The 21,899-nt window shown below is 46.3% G+C and overlaps 1 protein-coding gene across 1 annotated transcript; it reads left to right on the top strand.

Moving 5' to 3' along the window:
- Positions 1 to 14,111: 14,111 nt before the first annotated feature.
- Positions 14,112 to 21,455, top strand: HIGD1A (HIG1 hypoxia inducible domain family member 1A). Its single transcript, XM_014070249.2, has 4 exons — positions 14,112 to 14,224; positions 17,688 to 17,789; positions 19,537 to 19,671; positions 20,996 to 21,455. Exons 2-4 carry the CDS (start codon positions 17,693 to 17,695, stop codon positions 21,061 to 21,063), a joined length of 300 nt encoding a protein of 99 aa, XP_013925724.1. The 5' UTR covers positions 14,112 to 14,224; positions 17,688 to 17,692; the 3' UTR covers positions 21,064 to 21,455.
- The last annotated feature ends 444 nt before the right edge of the window (positions 21,456 to 21,899 follow it).

The following is a 21,899-nucleotide window of genomic DNA, read 5'->3' as shown; positions in this document are numbered from 1 at the left end:
ATGTTCTCCCGCCTCTGCCCTACTGTGCCCCAAACGAAGTTAGCCCCAACCCGTTTGCTTCTGAGGGACTACCAGGGAAAATTGATTCCCGTCCTGGGGTCTTTCCCTATTCCAGTTAGTTACGGCACCTTTAATGGGGAGCTGCCAATCATTGTTGTAAAAAACGCCCTGCCGGCCCTTCTCGGCCTTGATTGGTTTCCGGCCCTGGGGTTATCCATTGGGGGGGTGCACCGGGTGATTCCCTCTTCAGTAGAAGACGTCTTAAAAGACTTCGCTGACGTTTTCGATGGCCAGCTGGGATGCTACAAAGGAACCCCCATCTCCCTTAGCTTAGATCCCCAGATTGCTCCAATTAGGCTGAAAGCCCGCAGGGTGCCTTTTGCCTTGAGGGCCAAGGTTGACGCCGAGCTTGACAAGCTCTTGGCGCAGGGAGTCATCGAGCCAGTAGATCACGCTCCCTGGGAGACCCCCATAGTCCTTCCGGTCAAGCCGGATGGCTCGGTGAGAATCTGCGCCGACTACAAGTCGACGATCAACTTGGCCCTTCAGGCAAACCCCTATCCAGTCCCTGTTGTGCAACACCTGCTCCACTCCTTGGGGCAGGGTTGCATCTTTGCCAAACTGGATATGGCGCAGGCCTATCAACAGCTCCCGGTGGATGACGATGCGGCGGCTGCCCAGACCATCGTCACCCATCGTGGGGCTTTCCGTTGCCGCCGCCTGCAATTCGGCGTGTCCGTCGCCCCGGGGATCTTCCAAAGCCTCATGGAGGGTCTGCTCCATGGGCTACCGGGGGTTGTGCCATATTTCGATGATGTTCTGATCGCTGCAGCCAGCCGCTCAGAACTCATCGATGTATTGCGGAAGGTCCTCAGTCGTTTCAGGGGCGCGGGATTAAAATTAAAAAGCAGCAAATGCTCATTTGCTGTCCCTAGGGTGGAATTCTTGGGCTTCTTAATAGACGCCCAAGGCATTCACCCTACACCGTCCAAAATTGCTGCCATTAGGAACGCTCCCGCTCCCACCTCCAGGGCGGAGCTACAGGCGTTCCTAGGGCTGCTCAATTTCTACGCCCCCTTTATTCCTCACAAGGCGTCACTAGCCGAGCCGCTGCATCGGTTGCTCGACTGATCCGCGGCCTGGCGCTGGGGCAGCCGCGAAGCGCATGCGTTCGCGGCTGTCAAAGAGACGCTGACGTCATCGGCAGTCCTGATTCAGTATCATGACGGGATGCCTCTGACGTTGGCGTGTGACGCCTCCCCATTTGGTCTAGGGGCGGTCCTGAGCCATGTCCTCCCGAATGGCTCAGAGGCCCCTGTGGCCTTTTATTCCCGGACACTCTCCTCGGCGGAGCGGAACTACAGCCAGATCGACAAGGAGGCTCTGGCTGCAGTGTCCGGGATTAAAAGGTTCCATGACTACCTCTACGGTCGGCACTTTACTCTTGTCACCGACCATAAGCCACTCCTTGGGTTTTTGGCGGGTGACAAGCCGACCCCTGCCATCTTGTCCCCCCGAATGATTCGCTGGACGGAGTTCCTCGCAGCGTATTCCTATACGCTGCTCTACCGTCCTGGCAAACAGCTGGGGCATGCGGATGCCCTAAGCCATTGCCCGCTGCCGGAGACGGACACCGCCCCCGTGCCAGCCCTATCCGTCCTCTCCATTGCCTCCTCCGGTTTTCCGATCTCGGCAGCAGACGTTGCAGCCCACACGAAGGCCGATCCAATCCTCTCCCAGGTCGCTTCCTGGGTTTTGAGGGGATGGCCAACAGACAAAGTGGCAGAGGGCTTTCGGCCCTTTAAAAATCGCCAGGCGGAAATCTCTCTCCACGGGGGATGTCTCGTCTGGGGGGATCGGGTGCTGATCCCCGCCGCGCTTCGGCCACAAGTTCTGGATCTGCTCCACAAGGACCACCCGGGCATAGCGCGAATGAAGGCGTTGGCCCGCAGCTATGTCTGGTGGCCCTTGTTGGACACAGATATAGCGACCTATGTAGGCTGCTGCACGACTTGTCAATTGTCCAGGCCCAACCCCCCCGCCGGGCCTGCTCGCGAGTGGGAGGCTCCGAGAGGCCCATGGTCCCGCCTCCACATCGACTTCGCTGGTCCCTTCCACGGCCAGAACTTCCTGGTTGTGGTGGACGCCTACTCCCGGTGGGTGGAGCTGGTCCTGATGGGCTCTACCACGGCCGAGAGCACGGTTAGGGCCTTACGGAGGTTGTTCGCAACCCATGGGTTGCCCGATGTGATAGTTTCGGACAACGGGCCCCAGTTCACGTCCACCATTTTCCAGGAATTCTTGGCCGAGCAAGGGATCCGGCACGCGCCCATAGCCCCGTACCACCCGGCCAGCAATGGCCGGGCGGAGCGGGCGGTCCGCTCAGCGAAGGAGGCGCTGGGCCGCATGGACCGGGGCGACTGGCAGGCGAGGGTGGCGGCTTACCTGCTAAGCCAACATTCCACCCCCTGCCCAACTACCAACAAAAGCCCCGCGGAGCTCTTGATGGGCCGGCGCCTGCGGACTCCTCTGGATAGGCTTCACCCGCTCTATTCAGGGGATCAGCCGAGCAATCTGGGGGTTCTCCCTCCCCGTTCGTTTAAGTTAGGGGATCCCGTGTGGGCCCATTCCTTTGCGGGGGAGCCGAGATGGGTTCCAGCTTCTATCGTTGCCCTCACCGGCCCATGTTCTTTTAGGATCCGATTGGCTGACGGATCCCAATGGAGACGCCACCTGGATCAGCTAAGGAGGCGTCTCCCGTCGCAGGCCGGTTGCCGCGAGTCCCCGAAAGACAACACCGCAATACCGGGGTTGCCCTGGGAAGCCTTCGCCACTCCAGGCCTCCACCTGTGCCAACCACAAAACACTCAAGCAGAGGGACCGCAAACAAGGGCCTTCGCCACACCAGGCCCTACCTACCAGAGCGCCACCTGCAGGGACGCTGAACCAACATCTCAACCCGTCCTAGGAAACTCGCAGGCCTACAATCACTTTCCCGGGAACACACTTCAGAGGGTCCCTCCTACGACTTGTGACGCGCCCCCACGGCCAAGCCTACCTCTGCAGTTGAGCCCGCCTTCTGGGCCTTTTCAAAATGGCGTGCCTCGGAGCTCCACTCCCTTTGGGGAGGAGCTACCACGAGGAGGTCCTCCTCCGCCGACGACTACCCCTGCAATGAGAAGATCTGGGCGGGTCCGGTGCCGCCCCGCATACCTTCAAGACTACGCATGCTCCGTTTCGGGCATGCGCAGAACTGGGGGGAAGGGGTGTTAAATATTCATGCCCCATTAATATTCATGATGCCGGCAACAGCCTCTTGCTTCTGATTGGCTGAAATCTGCAGAGGGTGTTGCCGGCCCCGAAGTTATAGTTGATTGGCCGAGGGACTGACGTCAGCGGTTGCTGCCTAGTCCCCGGCCGGTGATTGGTTAACTGTTTCATATAAATACCTTTGGCGCGCGTTGTGTTCTTCGAATCGCTGTCATCCTAGAATAAAAGTAGTTTGGTTTTGTTGAACCCTGGCTGCCGCGTCGTCCTTCCCTCGCTACACAAAAACCCTCAGGGGTGATTTAGATTAAGGGACAAACTCCAAGACATGAACAAGGTCTAGCACTTTTGCACAATGAAAAAGGCAGGCCTTTGGGGTATATCCGTGCCCTAAAAAAGCTGAAGGGCAATAGATTTTAGCTTTATATGCATTGTGTCCCACCAAGTTGCATTTCAAGTCCAAGCAGCAGCAAAGGTGCTACTTCGTTCATGGCATCATTTTGGTCTAATTCCTTTCTTCTCCTTTGTCCCCAACCTCTCTCCAATAGCATAACTTCTTACTTTATAAAACTGAGTACAGAATTGGCTCAACTGATGAGAGATGCTTCAGGAAACTGAAGATGCAAATTTAAAAATAATAGCTATGGTTCAAAATATATCTCCTCCCTGTGGGTAAATATGGCCAGATGGTGGTTGTATCTATTCACTGTTGCCCAGGAGAGCAATTTTGATGGCCAGCTTGTTAATCCTCATATAGTTCACCCTCGAAATGTTGATTGAAAACCTCTTCAAATTGAATATATTATCAAGTAGACCTTTACTGAAAAGGATGTCCTCTAAATCGGGAGTGTCAACTCACGTCATCATGGTGGTGTCACATGATGTATCAGGACTTTTTTCCCTTTCACTAAACCGGGCGTGGGTGTGGCCAGCGTGTGATGCATCCTGCCCACAGGCCGGGAGTTTGACAGCCCTGCTCTAAATAGTCCATTTGAGTTGGGCAGCTAATAAATTTAAATAATAAGTAAATAAGTAATACTAACTTCAGTCAGTTTTTCACACATACTGAATAAATCCAAATGTTTGAAGCATTTTTAAGAATCCCTTTAATTAATACATTTTTATTATCATTTTTTAAAAACCTAGAACTGAACTATACTTTCAGAGAAATCTTGTTTTCCTCAACAGAGGCCTTGCCACCTTAAGAAAAAAACAGCATATTTCTCTGAAATATCTTTGTGTGTATATATATATATATATTCTCACTGATACTGGACATGGGCTTCCATGAGATGGAGCCAAAGAGGACAAATGACAAAACATGCATCACAACATTGCAATACAAACTAAAATACTTTCATACTTGCATACAATATTGTGACATGTATAAAAGAGCAGAGGCGTGGTGTTAAAATTCCACTCACTTTGCTAAATTATTCCCAAACATGGTACAGCAGATTGAGAGGTGAGATTGGTAGGTTTATCAGTATCAGTATCAAGTGTTTGATAGATAGATAGATAGATAGATAGATAGATAGATAGATGATAGATAGATAGATAGATAGATAGATAGATAGATAGATAGATAGATGTACATAATACATATCATATGTATATAATACATATAGACCAACCTAAGAATCCTGATTTTGATTCTGATTTATTTTCATAGTTGGAATGTAAGAAATAACCCACACAACATATTTCTAGTGAAAGATACAAAATCACCATGATCTTTACCAAACTGGTGCCAATTGTTAGCCGTAAGAGCTACTTAGTACTTCCACTCATTCCCGGGGCTTCTGCCGGGCGGCACAAGCCCCGGAAGCGAGTGGAAGTTCTCTGCGCGACTGAAACGGACGCCGCGGCAGGAGAGCCGCAGGGGAGGGCGGCGGGACGCGACCACGCCTCGCGGACTCGCAATGTGGTCGCTGGGAACCGCGCAGCACAGGCACTGCCACGCCGGCAGAAGCTCCGTGAGTCCGTGACCGAGTGGAAGTTCTCTGCGCGAGCGGCAGCGGCTGTTTCACTCGCGCAGAGAACTTCCACTCGGTTCCGGAGCTTCTGCCGCCCGTGGCGGCGCAGCACAGGGGCTGGCTGTGACGCGAGGAGGTGAAATGAACTCCGCAAAGGGGGAGAAGGAGGAGAGGAGGGCTGTCTCCTCCCCCCAGCGCCTCCCGATTCCCACCGGTACCAATTCATAACATGATTACTCACCAGTGAGTAAGCGCAACTGCAACCCCAAAAGACAAAATGAAATGGAGACTCGCGCAGGCGTGTTCAGCTAAGCGGAGTCCAGCCAATCAATGAGCTGGTTGGGATGGAAAATTTTCAGCACGTGGCGTGCTGAAAATTTCCCATCCCAGCCAGCTCACTGATTGGCTGGAGTCCAGGCCAATCCAATCAGTGAGCGGCAGGCTGGGCTGGCTTAAATTTGTAGGATAGAACGGAACGATGAGCCAGCCCAGCGAGCTAGCAGCTGATGGGTGGGGGAGCGAGGGAGCTGCGAGTGCCAAAAAAAGCTTGTTTTTTAAAGAACCATGCAGGACACGGGAAAATTTATGAAAAAGCGTGGCTGTCCTGCCAAATGCGGGACGTCTGGTCACCCTACTCATGACCCAAGGGGAGGTCAAACCACACAACAAATAACACACCCACGAAATCGCACACTTCTCCCTTCCAAAGAAGGAAACTTTGTTCTCTGGCTCCACACCCTGATCGGAAAAAATAATGCAGGAGCTTCTCCTTCACCAGATGCAACGGAGGACAACGGCAATGCAGGCAGTCCCCATCTTAACGACCGCAACGGAGGACCAGATTTCTGTCCTTAAGCAAGACATCAGTGAAGTGAGCTTTGCCCCATTCAAAACTTTCCTTGCCACTTGGGTTTTTTTTGGGGGGGAGGCATAGAATCCACTTTATTAACAGGAAATATATACAACTTCAGGAGTCTTAATTATTAGCCAGGATCGGGGTGATAAATTAGGCAACAGTTTAAAAAGCAACGGGAAGGAAAGGGAGAGAGAGAAAAGAAAGAAAAAAGAGAAAGACAAAAAAGGGAGAAAAAGAGAAAAAAGAAAGAAAAAAGGGAGAGAGAAAGGAAGGAAGAAAAAGGGAGGGAGAGAAATAAAGGCAGAAAAGAAAGGAAAAGACAAAAGGAGGGAGAAAGAAAGAAAAAGAAAGGAAGGAAAAAGAGGAAGGAAGGGAGAGAAAGGAAGGAAGGAAGGAAAATGAAGAGAGGAAAGAAGGAAGAGGAAGGAGGGAGGGTAAGAATGAAGGAAGAATAGGGAGAGAAGAAAGACAGAAAGAGTCTGCTGCCTCCTACTTGAGCAGGAGGGGTGCACTAGAAGACCTCTAAGGTCCCTTCCATGAAATTCTAATTAATGTCACGACTAGTTTGGACCTCAGAAGATTGCGGTAGAGCATTTATTGGAACACAGCAGTGCAAATACTCCAATTTTGGCGCACGTCCTGTTTGTGACGTTTCCAAAGCTGCAGAGAGAGAAGCCCCCATTGCTTCATTTGTGACTTTTGTAAAGCTTCACGCACCGTGAGGCTGCCAACGGTCTCATGCTGTCCACAAACACCGAAAACTGGCCCCTGCAAAAAAAGCCGCCTCCCACAAAATAACACAACGCAGCGTGACTAAGGAGACTATTTTGCGACGTTTTGGTTAAGGCAGGTTGGCAAATAGTCACCCAGGAAAAGTTGTACAAGAGTTTAAAACCATTGTTGGTTTGGAACAGTACAGGTAGTCCTCGGACTTATAACTGTTCATTTAGTGATGGTCCCAAGTTGCAATGGCCCTGGGGGAAAACAAGACTGGGGAATGTTTTCATACTTACGACCATCACAGCCTCCTCACTCTCCTGAATTCACATGCTCAGCCGACGACTCGTGTTTAGGAAGGTCTCAGCGTCCCCCAGGAGTCACACGATCCGCCTTTTGCAACATTCTGATGAGCAAAGCCATTAATCGCTGCAGAGATTCACTCGACGGTGGCAGGGAAGCTCATAAAATGGGGCCAAACCCCCCTGAACCCACGTTTCACTTTTTAGCGAGAGAAAAATAATAATTTTGGACTCCACTGTAAGTCGAGGAATGTCTGCCTTACCTAAACCTCCCTCTGACCAAGAAAAACACAAACGATAACAGGAAACCCGGTCAGTGAGTTTCTATAGGGTGTGTATATTAAAAAAAAAAAAAAACCTACAAAGCAACAAAGCTGAAAAATGTTATGCAGCCTTAAAGCCGTTGAAATGCAAGCTTTCTGTTACACCGAAATAAAAATAATAAAATAAAAACAATAAAATAAAGTTTGTTTGTTTGAATGTACCTCTTCGATCGTCAAGATATCTGTGCTTAGATGGGAAGAGAATGAGTTCCAAAAAGAGACGAACATACTTTTGAAATACAGCCGCTACCCAGAATAAATATTTGAGGGGCAACCTTCATATATTGTATAGGAAGTTAAAACCCACCCCTCTGCTAGAAAAATGAAATATCCCGGGAAAAGGCAGAATATTATATTTCCATGGATCATAAATGGAGAAACATGTTTTTAGGCAGGAAGCAGACTCACTCTTAATAGCCCCCACCTTTGTCAATGGGCCTTTAAAAGGCCTGAGCCAGTCTACTCTACATAACAAAGATCCGCCCCCTTCTAGCTCCAGGGTGATGGGATTAAGGCATGATAGTATTGACCTTTTACCCATCTCACCACTGGGCACCTGGGAAGAAGCAAGGCTCAACCAAACTTGGACTCAAGACACAACCTAGAGAGTTGCCCCCGCATGGCCCCCTGGGAGTCTGACAACCAATCAGAATACAAGCTCAGGTTCAAAGCCCAGAGAGGGGATAAAACCAGGGACTTTCAGCTTCTCACGCTCTTCACCCAACATCTGGAAGCATCTGATCCCCCTTTTCTGTGCAGCAGCTCAAGCCGTGTGATCCTGTCTACCATTAAACCATCTTTCCAAGAAGCCTCCATGTTTCCAGGGTCTTTTCCCCCTTTATTCGGCAACAACAGGCCCTTCAAGCCGACAGCCTAAATTTCTCAATCGAGGTTTTAATCCCTGGCAACATACGCAGATATTGCACTGCGGGGTCCTTGATACTCTCTGAGCTGGGTTGTTTCCCTGCAGACCTTTCATGACCCAACTAGGGAACATCATCAGTGCTGGAAGGGAGTGGGGGTTTGCGGAGAGGAGGAGAGGAAGGAGGATTACAGAGTCCTTGGGTGTTCTCTGAGCTGGGTGGTTTTCTTGCAGATGCCTCATGACCGAACTAGGGAATGTCATCAGTGCTAGAAGGGAGGAAGAGGAACAGTAGGCAGGACTGTGGGGTTCTTGGTGCTTTCTTGGTTTGGATTTCATGGCCAAACTGGGGGATATCATCAGAGCTAGCATCAATGCTATATCAATGCGTAAAACTGATGATGTTCCCTAGTTGGGCCATGAAACGTCTGCAGAAAAATCCCACCGTGCTCAGAGAGCACTAAGTATCCCCACAATCATTGTCCTCCTCTTCTTCCTCCCTTTTAGCACTGAAGATGTTCCCTAGCTGGGTCATAAAATGTCCGCAAGGAAACAACCAAGCTCAGAGAGCACCAAATATTCTACATTCCCCCTCCTCCCCCTCCCTCTCCTAATCTGAAAGTGTTGTATTAGCTAAAAGTTTATTACTTGTTGTAATTTGGGCTGGCCAACACCAGTTAGCCTCAAAGAAGCGACTCTGTAGGCGCTCTGTAGCTCTTCAATAAAAGAGGAATATAAAACTTGCCCCTGGGACTTTGACTCCCATCAGCTATCCTGCATTTTTGCTTTCTGTCTCCGACTTAAATTCTTTTCTTTTTTTTTTCTAAAACCACCCAGGGAAATAACCTCCAGGTATTTGAACTCTGCTTAGGCCCGGCCAGGATGGAAGAATTTACTGCTAAAAATGATAAAAATCTGCTTCCCCCCCCCCCCCCCACTCTCTTTTATTACCTCAATCCTGATTGCGGAAAAAGGAAAATATAACTGTCAGCTGCAACTTCATTTAATAATCGGGAAAGAAACCACTCGACTCCATTTGAATTGAAATCGAGTGTACTTTTACTAATTATAAACGAACAGTAGCAAAGCTAAGCTGATTCTGGTTAATTAGGCGCGAAAAGCGAATAATATCATGTATAATTCAACCCCCTCCCCTTGGCACCCCAGTCCATAGTCCAATTATAATGCACCCAACTGTCAGGTGGGAGATAACTTCAAAAGTCATCATCAGGGTGGAATGCTGGACAGTTAACCTTGGCGGGAAACTCCCTTCCTCCGCATGCGCAGTAAGATGGTCAGGTCAGCGTCTAGAATCTTCCTCCTGCACATCATGATTCCCCTCCCAAATACCATGCCCCCCCCTCCCCGTTTCAATGGCAGCCGAAGCAGCAACAAAGCAGAGGCTGACAATTACCAAGTAATAAAATAGAAGGGGAATAGCTTTGTGGTGGAAGGCTGGAGAGAGCGTAAAATGAAATTGCCGTCACGGGTCCCCAAAATATATTTTCTCAGCAAAAGAGGAAGGGGTTTCGTTTAACGAGACATCCCTTAAATAGAGAGGCCAGCAATCACAGGGAGTCCTCGACTTACAACCATTTGTTTAGGGGCCGTTCAAACATCCAATGGCACGAATGAAGTGACTTGTGACCAGTTTCAGCTTCCATCCGTTGCAGTAGGGTCACCTGATCAAAATTTGATTGCTTAGCAACTGACCCGTATTTATGACGGTTGCACCATCTCTTCTGTAGCCTGCCAACCAGCAAAGTCAATGGGGAAGCCGGATTCAGCTTACTAACTGAACCAATATAGTGATTCACTTAACAACAGTGGCAGGAAAGATAATAAAAGGAGGCAAAACGTGCAGAACAAGTATCTTGCTTAGCAACAGAAATTGGAGTGTTATAAATCGAGGACTTCTTGTACAGCAAAAGATTCGCAGAACAACCGACTTGGCTAGCCGCAGAACTTTGTATCCCTATTGAGGTTGTAAATCGAGGACTGCATGTAGCTAAAGAAAGAGAATACAGAGAGCTAAAGAGATGGATTGGTAACTTTCCTTAATGTGGTGTATGTATTACAGGCAGTCCTTGACTTATGACCACAACTGAGCCCCAATTATGTTGCTAAGCGAGACAATTGTTAAGTGAGTCTCTTCCCATTTTATGAACTTTCTGGCCACAGTTGTTAAATGAAGCACCACAAATGTTAAGTAGTTAAGATAGACCCCGATATTTCTGTTGCTAAGTGAGGGTTGTTAAGTGAGTTTTTCCCCATTTTGCGACCTTCCTTGCCACCATGGTTAAGTGAATCCCTACAGTTGTTAAGTGGGTTACAAGTGAATCTGGCTTCCCCATTGACTTTGCCTAGCAGAACATCACAAAAGGGGATTGCGTGATCCCCCAGGATGTTGCGACCGCCGTAAATACGAGTCAGTTGCCAAGCGTCTGAATTTTGATCACATGAGGAAGAGGATGTAGCAACGGTCGTAAGTCACTTTTTTTCAAGGTCATTGTAACTTCAAAGGCCACTAAACTACAACCAGCTGCATTTTCAGGTAGTCCTCGATTTACAACAGTTCATTTACTGACCGTCCAAAGTTACAATGGCCATGACAAAAGTGCCTTAGGACCATTTTTCACACTTAATGACAATCACGGACTCCTCACAGTCCTGTGATCAAAATTCGCATGCTGTGCTGCCTCTCGTTTACGACGGTCACAGCATCCCCCGGGGGTGTCACACAATCCGCTTTTGCGACCTTCTGACTAGCAAAGTCAAAGGGGGAAGTCAGATTCACTTAACAACAGTGGGACTCACGTAACAATGGCAACGATTTACTCAGCAATGGTGGCCCCAAAAAGTCATAAAACGGAGCAAAATTTGCTTAAGCAAGGTAAATTTGGGGCCCCATTGTGGTCGTAATTCAAGGACAGCCTGTATTTGAAAAAGGGCTATCCGGAACAAGTATGCGAAAGGCAAAACTTGTGATTTCACACTGACGTAAATATGCAACAGTCTTGTTCTGAGTGCCTAGAACAGGCACAACTATTGGGAAATTTTAAAGTCAATATGTAACCAGCCACACCAATACTGTAATTGTGGAGGGACACAGTTGCTTTAGTCATCATTTCCCTGGTTGTGTAACTCTTGGCTGAAAAAAAAAAAGAGAATATCCAGGCCTCCCTCCGTTGCCGGGACTCACTTGAAAAGATGACAATGGTGAGCCAAAGCAGAAACCATTGGAAGTGAATTGAAAAAGTAATGAACACTGTGAGCCAAAGGAGAAAAAAAAATGGAAGAGAATTAAAAAAAGAAATGAACATTGTGAGTTAAAGCAGAAAAAAATTAAATGAAAATTTAAAAAAAATGAAAACAAGGAGTCAAAGCAGAAAAAATTGGAAGAGAATTAAAAAGGAAATGAAAATTGGGAGTCAAAGCACAAAAAGTGGAAGAGAATTTAAAAAAGAAATGCTGAATGGATATATGGCAGCCAGCCAGGTTGCAAAGCAGAGTGAGAAAGTCCTTGCATGCAAAGCAGAAATAATTCTGAGTTTTTTGTGTTCTTTTTTTTAAAAAAACAAGCCAAGTTTGACCGTTGAAAGGGTGGAGGGAAAAGCTACTTCCTTTAACCTTCATCTTACTTCCAGTTTGTCTTAACCAGAATCGCCTGCCATTTCTCAATTAATCAGCAGCAAGATGCCAATAAGGCCCTGCGGGCGTGTGCCAAATATTTCTATTTATTTGTTCTACATGACTGGGGGGTTTGAAGGAAACTGGACATCCACCTGTCTGAAATGGTACCTATAGGATCTGCTTGAGCAGGACATTGGACTAAATGACCTCCAAGGTCCCTTCCAACTCTGTCATTCTATAAGGGTCTCCTGCTTGAGCAGCGGGCTGGACTAGATGACCTCCGAACTCTCTTGCAACTGTTATTCTGTAAGGGTCTCCTGCTTGAGCAGGGGGTTGGATTAGATGACCTCCAAGGTCCCTTCCAGCTCTCTTTTGTTTGATTGAAGTAATCCTAGGTATAAGACTACAATTCAGCCCAAAATGTCTGATGACAAGCAACAGTTGTTAAATGAGTTTTGCTCCATCTGGTCCTCTCTCTAAGTCCTCAATTTCCAACACATTATTTAGTGACAAATGAAAACCACCTCACAAAAGTGACTTATGACCATTTCTTACACAAGCATCCCCGCATATTCAAACGCTCAGCAACAGACGTGTTGCGATATCCTGGGGTTACATGATCCCCTTTTGCAACCTTCTGACCAGCAGGAAGTCAGCTTCACTTAACAACCCTGTGACTCAATGAACAACTGGTGCGATTCACTTCAGAAATGGGGAAAGAAGAGTCATAAAACAGGGTAAAGCTCACTTCACAAATGTCAACAGTGCTCAACTGTGACCATAAGCCGAAGACTATTCAGAAAATCGGAAAAGGGGATGACATAACCCCAGGACACTGGTCTGAATTATAGTCCTGTCCAGGAGAAAACAACAGCAAGCCATCAGATGACTTCATCTACAGGTAGTCCTCGAGTCTCGACGTACGACCACAACCGAGCCCCAAATTTCTGTTGCTAAGCAAGACATTTGTTCAGTGAGTTTTGCCACATTTTAACCACCTTTCCAGTCGCCATTATTAAGTGAATCCCTGTTGTTGTTAAATTAGCCGCCCAGAGTCCCTAGGAAGTGGGTGGCATACAAATACCATTAAAGTTTGAAAGTTTGAAGTTAGTCACACGGTCATTAAGTGAATCTGGTTTCTCCATTGATTTTGCTTGTCAGCTCGCCAAAGGGCCTCAGGACGCTGCAAATGGTCATAAATACGAATCAGCTGACTATGGGGAATGATAGAATCATCGTTAAGTGTGAAAAATGATCCCAAGTCACTTTTTTCAGTGCTGCTATCACTTCAAACAATCATTAATTAAATGAACAGTTTGTAAGTCTAGGACTATTTGGATTTCACCCTTCGGTCGGGGGATTTTCCCCCCAAAAAAATGCTTAGGCATGAGAGGCAGTCCTCAATTTATGATGATAATTCAGTCCAGTTGTACATCATGATGGTCATTAAACAGGTCATCACGTGACCATACCTGATTTTATAATTTTTTTTTTCTGTGGTTCAAGAGGCAGGTTGCCTCACAGACTGAGGGGAAGGCCCTAGAAATGTTTTAAATAAAGAAATAAAAATTAGTAAGTTTTTTTTTCCCGTCAGTCAATTTTTTTTCTCCCTCCTTCTGAGGCATTCACACAACTCTCTAAAACCAGCAACGGGCATAACCCGTTTATGGGTGTGTACCTTACACGCATTAAGCGCAAATGTTGTGTTTTCACACAACCAACGAAACCGCGTCCCCTCCCCACACGAATCAGGCTGAATTTCCTCTGAGTTTTTTTTTCCCCTCCCCCGTTTTTTTCGTCCAGGTCAGAAGATGGCGTGAGAACCCGGGTCAACGAACCTTCGACTCGCTTGTGGGTTGTTGTTTTTTTGTTTTTTTGACGCATCGTGTGAACCCAAAAAGAACCCACAAAAAAGCGCGGGAAAAAATACCCCCAACAGGTCCTCAAATCGCCTCGCATTCCATGCTGCGGTCGCCCCTTGGCAACCGCGTCACCATGGCAGCGAAAAAAGACGAGGCCCTCTGATTGGCCGCGCGGTTTCCATGTCGTCAAGGAGGCGGGGCGGCGAAAGACCTGACGGCCCGAAACGTTTTCGTGGGAACATGGGCAACCTTCAAGGCCCTCAAGAACGAACACACGACGCGATGGGCGGAAGGGGCGGGGCGGGAACCGGAATTGCGTCATCTTTTTGGGGCGCGGCATAGTCGGCGAAAGACCCGAGGCGGCCTCGTCACCGCCTCGATTAGAAGCCGGCCGGCGAGTGAGAAGGAAGGTTGAGATACCCGCAGGTGAGTCCCAGGGAGGGCTGAGGCGACCCCGGAGGCCTCAGGTGCGGAGTTCTTCCGCCGTTCCCCGGTTGATTGTTGGAAAGGGGACTACCCCGCCCATCATCCCCACCCTTTCTGGCTGCGCGGGATACGGTGACCATCATCCCCGGCCGCATGACCCCCTCCCCATAATTTAAAATTTTATGATATAGAAGTTATAATATGGATAGTGTTGCTTAATAATTGTGTATTATATAACATTTTATCCATCTATTTATCATCTGTGCTCGTATATTAGATCTACGTTTTTAAACTACCCAGGGTTACTTTAAATGAGGTGGGCGGTGTAATTTCCTAAAGGACATTGTAATTTAAGTTCTTTTGATATTTATTCTTTTTTTTTTGTAAGCTGCCCAGAGTTGCTTCACCTGTATTGCAGATATATTTAATATATATCTAAGAAATACACACACACACACACACACACACACACACAAACAAAATAATTATATATACTTTAATAAATCAATACATGATATACCTATATAAAATTTAATATCAAATTAATCTACATTATATGTATAATTTAAATGTCATAGATCAATACATTATCTATATGTATAAATTTAAATTTCATAGCTCTACAAATGTATAATCTAAATTTAATTGATCAACACATATGTATAAAACCTAAATGTAATAAATCAATATATTATACATACAAAATTAAATGTAATGAATATAGCTGATGAGAGCTAAATAGCTTGAAATAGATCTATACTAGTCTCCCTTTATTTATTTATCAGCACAAATAAACAAAAAAACATTATATATATATATATATATATATATATATATATATATATATATATATATATATATATACACACACATATATGAATGTAAAGTACGTTGTGTTTTTGAATAAATTTAATTTAATCAATAAATCTATACAGCTACACACACACACACATACATACATACATGTATATGAAGTTTTGTTTCGTAAGACACAACTAACCTCTCTCACAAATAAGGCCACTCTAGGCAGCTTGCAAACACTAAAAAAGAGAAATGCAGAAACTATTAAAATTACAATTGGAAACATTATTAATTGCATGCAAATAGCAATAGCAATAGCAGTAGACTTATATACCGCTTCATAGGGCTTTCAGGCCTCTCTAAGCGGTTTACAGAGAGTCAGCATATTGCCCCCAACAATCTGGGTCCTCATTTTACCCACCTCGGAAGGATGGAAGGCTGAGTCAACCCTGAGCCGGTGAGATTTGAACCGCTGACCTGCTGATCTAGCAGTAGCCTGCAGTGCTGCATTTAACCACTGCACCACCTTGGCTCTTAACCTTTGCAAATTAGGGCAAAGTGTTTCTCAGGCTCATGCAAATTGCTTTCTGAATATTGACAGCTGTCAATCTGCTGGAAAGCAATGCTTCCACCCCTCTTGTGCCCAAAAATTGTGAATAGGTTAGTTGTGTCTTCTCAAAACAAAACTTTGTGGTGCCAGAACTTTCCATCCCGGAATCAGGTGTCCTTGTCATCCGGTTTTGGCCTAGCGAAGTTCCAACGGCTCTGGGAAAAAAACAGATCGTTTTTCACACTTTGTCACATCTCCAAGGTCACGTGATCAAAATTTGGACGCTTTGACATCTGCCTCATATTTATGACCGTTGCAGCGTCCCAGGTCACCTGATCCCTCTTTGTGATCTGGCGAGCAAAGTGAACGGGATTCATATACCAACTGGGATACTCAACAACAGCAGTGATTCACCTTAACTGCGACTGGAAAGGTTGTAAAATAGGGCAAAGTTCACTTCACAAATGTCTCGCTCAGTGACATAAATTTTGAGCTCAGTTGCAGTCAAGGACCCCCGGTGGAAATTGAACAATGGCAGCAATTCCCTGAATAACAATGGCCAGAAAGGTGGTACATCAGGGCAAAACCCATGTCACAACTGCCTTGCTTAGCGATGGAAATTTGGGCCTCGGTTGTGGTCGTAAGTCGAGGATTTCCTGAAATCAGTGCCTAAATAGCAGGCATGTGGGTGCTTCAGAATAACAGGGTTAGAGGGACCTTGGAGGTCTTCTAGTCCAACTCTTCTCAAGTAGGAGACCCTTACAGGATTGCAGAATATCAGAGGTAGAAGGGACCTTGGAAGTCATCTAGTCCAGCCCCCTGTTAGAACAGGAAGGGGCCTTGGTGGTCATCAGTCCCCCTGCCCCACCTCTACCATTTCAACCCAATCTATTCTTAAAAGCCTCCCGTGTTGAAAAACCCACATCTCCTTGTGGCAAGCTGTTCCACTAGTTAGTCGTTCTCCCTGTTGGGAAACTTCTCTTTATTTCTAGCTTAGTTCAATTAAAGTCCTTTAAAAAAAATCCTTGTCTTTCTCCATTCCAAGGAATTGCTGGCTGGGATTTTGGGCAGGAAAAAAAAATGGGAATAAGGTCAAGGACGTTGGCAAGGTGATTTTTTTTTTTTTTTAAGGTTTGCAAAATCACTTTGCAAAGAGGTGAAATCACATGAGCCACAAGACATAAAAGGAGGGATTTTCAGAACATTCTTACACAATGATGCAACAGCTCTTTGCTCACAACCGGCTGGGAGAGAGTCTGATGAAATTAGTGGTAGAAATGTTGCCAGGAAGTGAAGTCACGAATTTGGGACAAGGAAGTGCCTTATTATCCAGACCAGCCGTGTGGAGAGAAATAGATTTGTATTCCGTGTGTGTGTGTGTGTCTGTGTGTGTGTGTGTGTGTGTGTGTGTGTGTGTGAACTCAGTTTCAACCATAATTGAGCAGGAGTTAGACTAGATGACCTCCAAGTTCCCTTCCAACTCTGTTATTCTATGATTATGTCAGGGTCTCCTTGAGTGGGAGGGAGTCAGACTAGGTCATCTCCAACTCTTGTCCTATCATCCTGTAAGGGCCTCCTACTTGAGCAGAGGGTTGGACTAGATGACCTCCCAAGGTCCCTTCCAATTCTTCTGTTATATTTATTACATTTATATGCTGCCCATTTTGGTGTCTGGTGTGACTAGAGAACTTATATATATATATATATATATAGTAATATATCTATTTACTGGTGTATATATGTATACATGCATGTTTTCATATGTATGTGTATATGTGTATGGATATATGTGTGTGTGTTGCATACATACATACATATAATGATTTCCTTTATCAATCGTGGTGAGAAATGTCGATAAAATAGGGCAAAATTCACTTAAGCAACTTCTCCCTCAAAAACATAAACATTGAGCTTCATTCTGGTCATAAGTCGAGGACTACCATAAGGACGTTGTGACAACTCGTAATTACGAGGACCGTCAGCAATTTAACTTTGGTCACTAAATGGACCGCTGTAAGTCGAGGACCTCCTGTATTTTCCAAAGTCTGCTTTTTTTCTCCCCTCTCTCCAACGTAACCTTCCTTCCATCCATCCATTTCTGTTTCCTTACAGTGACCATGGCATCCACCTCAGAAAAAGTCTTCCCAACTTATGATGAAACAGCGGGTTCAAAACTGCTGCGAAAGTCGAAGGAAATGCCCTTCGTCCCCCTGGGTAGGTGCCTCTCTTGGGCTTCGCTGTCCGCCGGCCGGTATCTCTTGAGTCCGTCCCGTTTCGCCAAATGGCGTCTTTGGTGAATTCCAACAGTTGCTCGAGATCTGAACAATGGGTTCGAATTCACCCAGCGGGGGGATGAAATCAGAATTTCTCCACCTGGACTCCCAACAAGCAGAATTCCCCACATCTTCCAACTGCCCATCTTGAGAATGCCTTCTCTATACAGGTAATCCTCGACTTAACGACCGCAATGGGAAATAGACCTTTTTTTTTTTCAGTCGTTAAGTGTTGGATTTCGTGACTTTTTTTGCAAGAGTCCTTTTGCACAGTCCCGAAATGAATCCAGTTGCCAAGCCTGCAAAATCTTGATCGTATGTCGCCGAGAAGGCGATAGTGGTCATAAAGTGCGAGCACTGGTCATAGGTCATTGTTTCTGGGCCTTTCCAAGTTGGGGACTTACCTGTATTTCAAAAGGCATTTGTGGGATTGAGGGGTGGGTGTGATTGTGGGTTCATGCGGTCGGGAGGAAAGTCACGAGACTCACAAAATCTTTTTCTATAAGCCTAGGCCACGGGTCTGGAACCCGTGGTATCACGTTGATATCATGTGACCTTCCCCCCCCCTCTTTTCCTTTTTGCCTTTCTGGGGCTGGGTGTGGGCTCATGTGACATCTGGCCTGCGGGACGTCAGTTTGACACCTGTGGCCCAGACCCGTGATGGCAAATTATGGCACGTGGAGCCATATTTGCTGTCACGCCAGTTATCAGCTCCGACACGCATGTGTACGCCAGCCAGCTGGTTTTCAGCCTTCTGGAGGGCTGGGGGAGACAGTTTTAGCCCTCCCAAGTCTCCGGAGGCTTCCCTGAAGCCTTGGGAGGGCGAAAAACAGCTCCAACTGGACGTTCTGAAACGATCCGTTTCCGGCTTCTGGGGGAGGCCGTTTTTGCCCTCCCTGGGTTTCAGGAAAGCCTCTGGAGCCTGGGGAGGTCACGCACACATGCGCAGGTGGGCAGGGAGGATTGAATTGGTGTGGGCACGCATACGTGCACAATAGCACATGCGCAAACAATCTTGGCCCACCATAAGAGAAAGGTTTGCCGTCCCTGCCTAGGATGTCTGTGGGTTCCTCCTCCTCTTCGAACACATCACTCAGTTGTAGCACTGATGCTGTTACCTACTTGGATTATGAAACGTCTGTGAGAAAACCTCCCAGCTCAGAGAGCACCAGGGACCCCACAATCCTTCCTTCCTCTCTCTCATTCTGCTGTCTTCCCTTCATCCCTCACTTTCCTTCTTTTGTTCTTTCCTTCATTCCATTGTTCAATTCCTTCCACTTCCTCTCTCTCCACTTCCTTCTTTCCTTGGTCCTTTCCTCCTCCTTCCCCTCCTTTCCGGGACAGCGTTGCGGGGCGCAGCACTGGGGACCCCAGACCCACTGAAGCCTTGGCGGTTTTTCCTCCACTTTTCTCGGGTCTCACGTTCCTTCCTTCCCACCCTCCCTTCTCAACTAATTCCTGGGACCCCTGAAATCTTGACAGTTCTTCCACTGCCTTTCTCGGGACTAGTCTTCCTCCCTCTCTCCACAAAAGCCCACTCCCCTAACCCTGAAGATATTACCTAGCTGGGTCATGAAAAGTCTGCAAGAAAACCACCCAGCTCGGAGAGCACCCGTAGTCCTCCTCCTCCTCCTCCTCTCTCGTCCCACCCCAAACCCGCTGACCCATTCTTCCTCTGCCTTCCCCAGGTCTGGCGGGTTGTCTCAGCCTGGCCGCCTTCGGCATCTACCGGTTGAAGAACCGAGGAGAGACCAAAATGTCCATCCACTTGATCCACACGCGGATGGCTGCCCAGGGCTTTGTGGTGGGGAGCATCGTTTGCGGTAAGTTGGAAGGGACCTTGGAGGTCCAAACCCCCTGCTCAGGCCCGACAATTCCAGACAAACGTCTCTCCAACCTCCTCTTTCAAAAGCTCCAGGGATGGAGCCACCCACAAGTTCTGGTGGCAAGGAGTTCCAGTGGTTAATAGTTCTCACCGTGACATTTCTCCTTAATTCCAGGTTGCTTTGCTCCTTAGTTTTCCTTTATTGCTTCTAGTCCTCCTTTTCTGGTGCCTTGGATAATATAGCTTGACTGCCTCTTCTTTGTGGCAACCCCTGAGATATTGGAAGGCTGCTATGATGTCTCCCCTGGTCCTTCTTTCCATTAAACTAGACATACCCAGTTCCTGCAACTGTTCTTCATATGTTTTGGTCTCCAGTCCCCTAATCCTCTTTCTTGCTCTTCTCTGCACTCTTTCTAAACTAGAGCCTCAACATTATTTTTTTATTTTTATTATAATATAATTAATGTAAATGTAATATAATACAATATATTTTACAATATTTTATAACATTTATTTTATAATATTTGTTACAAAACAAGTATTATTTTACAATAATGTTTTATAATGTAACTTTATAATGTAATATAACAATATATATATATATATAATTTACAACACAATATAATGTAATATTTTAACAATATTTTATAATATGGTTAATATATAAAATCTATAACTGTACATATGCATACATACACACACCCACACACCAACAACTCTGTGTGTGTTGTGTGTGTGTGTGTTCGTTCGTTCCAGCATAACTCTGGAACGCCTTGAGCAATTTCAACCAAACCTGGTACACAGATGACTTACTATCTGGAGACAAATACTGTGGGGGTAAGACACCCCTAACACCACTCAGGGTGGGTATCCTGTTAAGAGGCAGCCTGTTCACAGAACTCCACAAAGGGGGGGGGGCTCCCTCTGGTAAGGGGGAAAATCCAACATGAGAAATTATGTTTGGTCCGGACATTTCCCCCCCTATAAATAAATAAATAAATAAAAACAGGCAACGCAGGGTTATTGGCTAGTATTTTTTGTAATATAAAGTATAATATTTTGTAATAAAGCTGGATGTGATATTCCACATAGGGTCTTACTAAGGCTTCATCAACCAGTATTAACACCTCTCGTGATCTTGATTCTCTCCCTCGGTTAATGCAGTCTAGGATCGTATTGGCCTTTTTGGCTGCCACCTCGCACAGCTGGCTCATGGTTAAGCGATCGTCCGCTAGGAGTCCAGGATCCCCCCTTCGCAGTTACTGCATCAACACATTATTTTCTCCCATCAAACTTGCTTATTCTTTCTTTCTTTCTTCCAGGTGTGGTTTATAGCATGATCCGGGATTACGTCTGGAAGCCTCAGTCAAAGTCGTCAGAAACCCGTTGAATCTCTCCCCTTCCTCTCCACCGTAGGGATAGTTTTCCTTATCTGCGCTGAAGGAGGAAAAAGAAAGCAAAATTTAATTCTAATTTTATACCTCTTCCACACCCAACTTTTCCTGACATCATGTTTCCTTTGTGTGTCACAAACATCCCTTATTTTTTTATTTTATTTTATGCTCAAACCCACGAATTGAGCTTTGTTCCTTCGCTGTCATTTCTACCATCCGCGTCGGCATTATGTGAAACCGAGGCGACTCCAGATTTTTCTCTCGCAGACAACCTTTTCGGGGGTGGGGATCATATTGTGACACACACTGTTGTGTGTATTTTCCCCCAAAATCGAGATATTTTCCCCTGCTTCCTTCGGAAGTGAATTTGGACCACAAATCATCAAACCGCCGAAACACAGTTGCTTTTTTAAATCCATTTCTGGGGAAGGTTGTGACAAGTTGTGGTGTTTTTATTTGTCGCTTGAGATCCTGTCACCCTCCTGTTAAATGTGCTTTTTTTTTTCGGGACACTCTGGTGCTTGTGCACACCAGAAAACCACAACGTTGTGACAGAGAGAAACGAGAGAGCATTCTAACACTTCAGCTGTCTATCATGCTATTCACAGTTGTATTTATTACACCTTATTAAAAACGTAGATGTTTAAATTATTTAGCCAAAAAAAAAGGATATATTGAGCTTAATGTTTTTATTTGTGGGGTGTGTGTGTGTGTGTGTGTGTAAAAATGCAAGACACCAAAAAAAATGTTACACAAAGTCACAACAGTTGTTGTATTTTGGCTGTAACTTTGAGGACCTCTGTATGCATATGTTCTTTTAAAAAATTTTTTT

The sequence above is a fragment of the Thamnophis sirtalis genome, unplaced genomic scaffold (assembly GCF_051295495.1).
Source record: "Thamnophis sirtalis isolate CommonGarterSnake01/CBP01778 unplaced genomic scaffold, rThaSir2_p1.2 scaffold_4, whole genome shotgun sequence".
Taxonomy (NCBI): Eukaryota; Metazoa; Chordata; class Lepidosauria; order Squamata; family Natricidae; genus Thamnophis; species Thamnophis sirtalis.
This window is presented reverse-complemented; position numbering and strand designations above follow the sequence as displayed.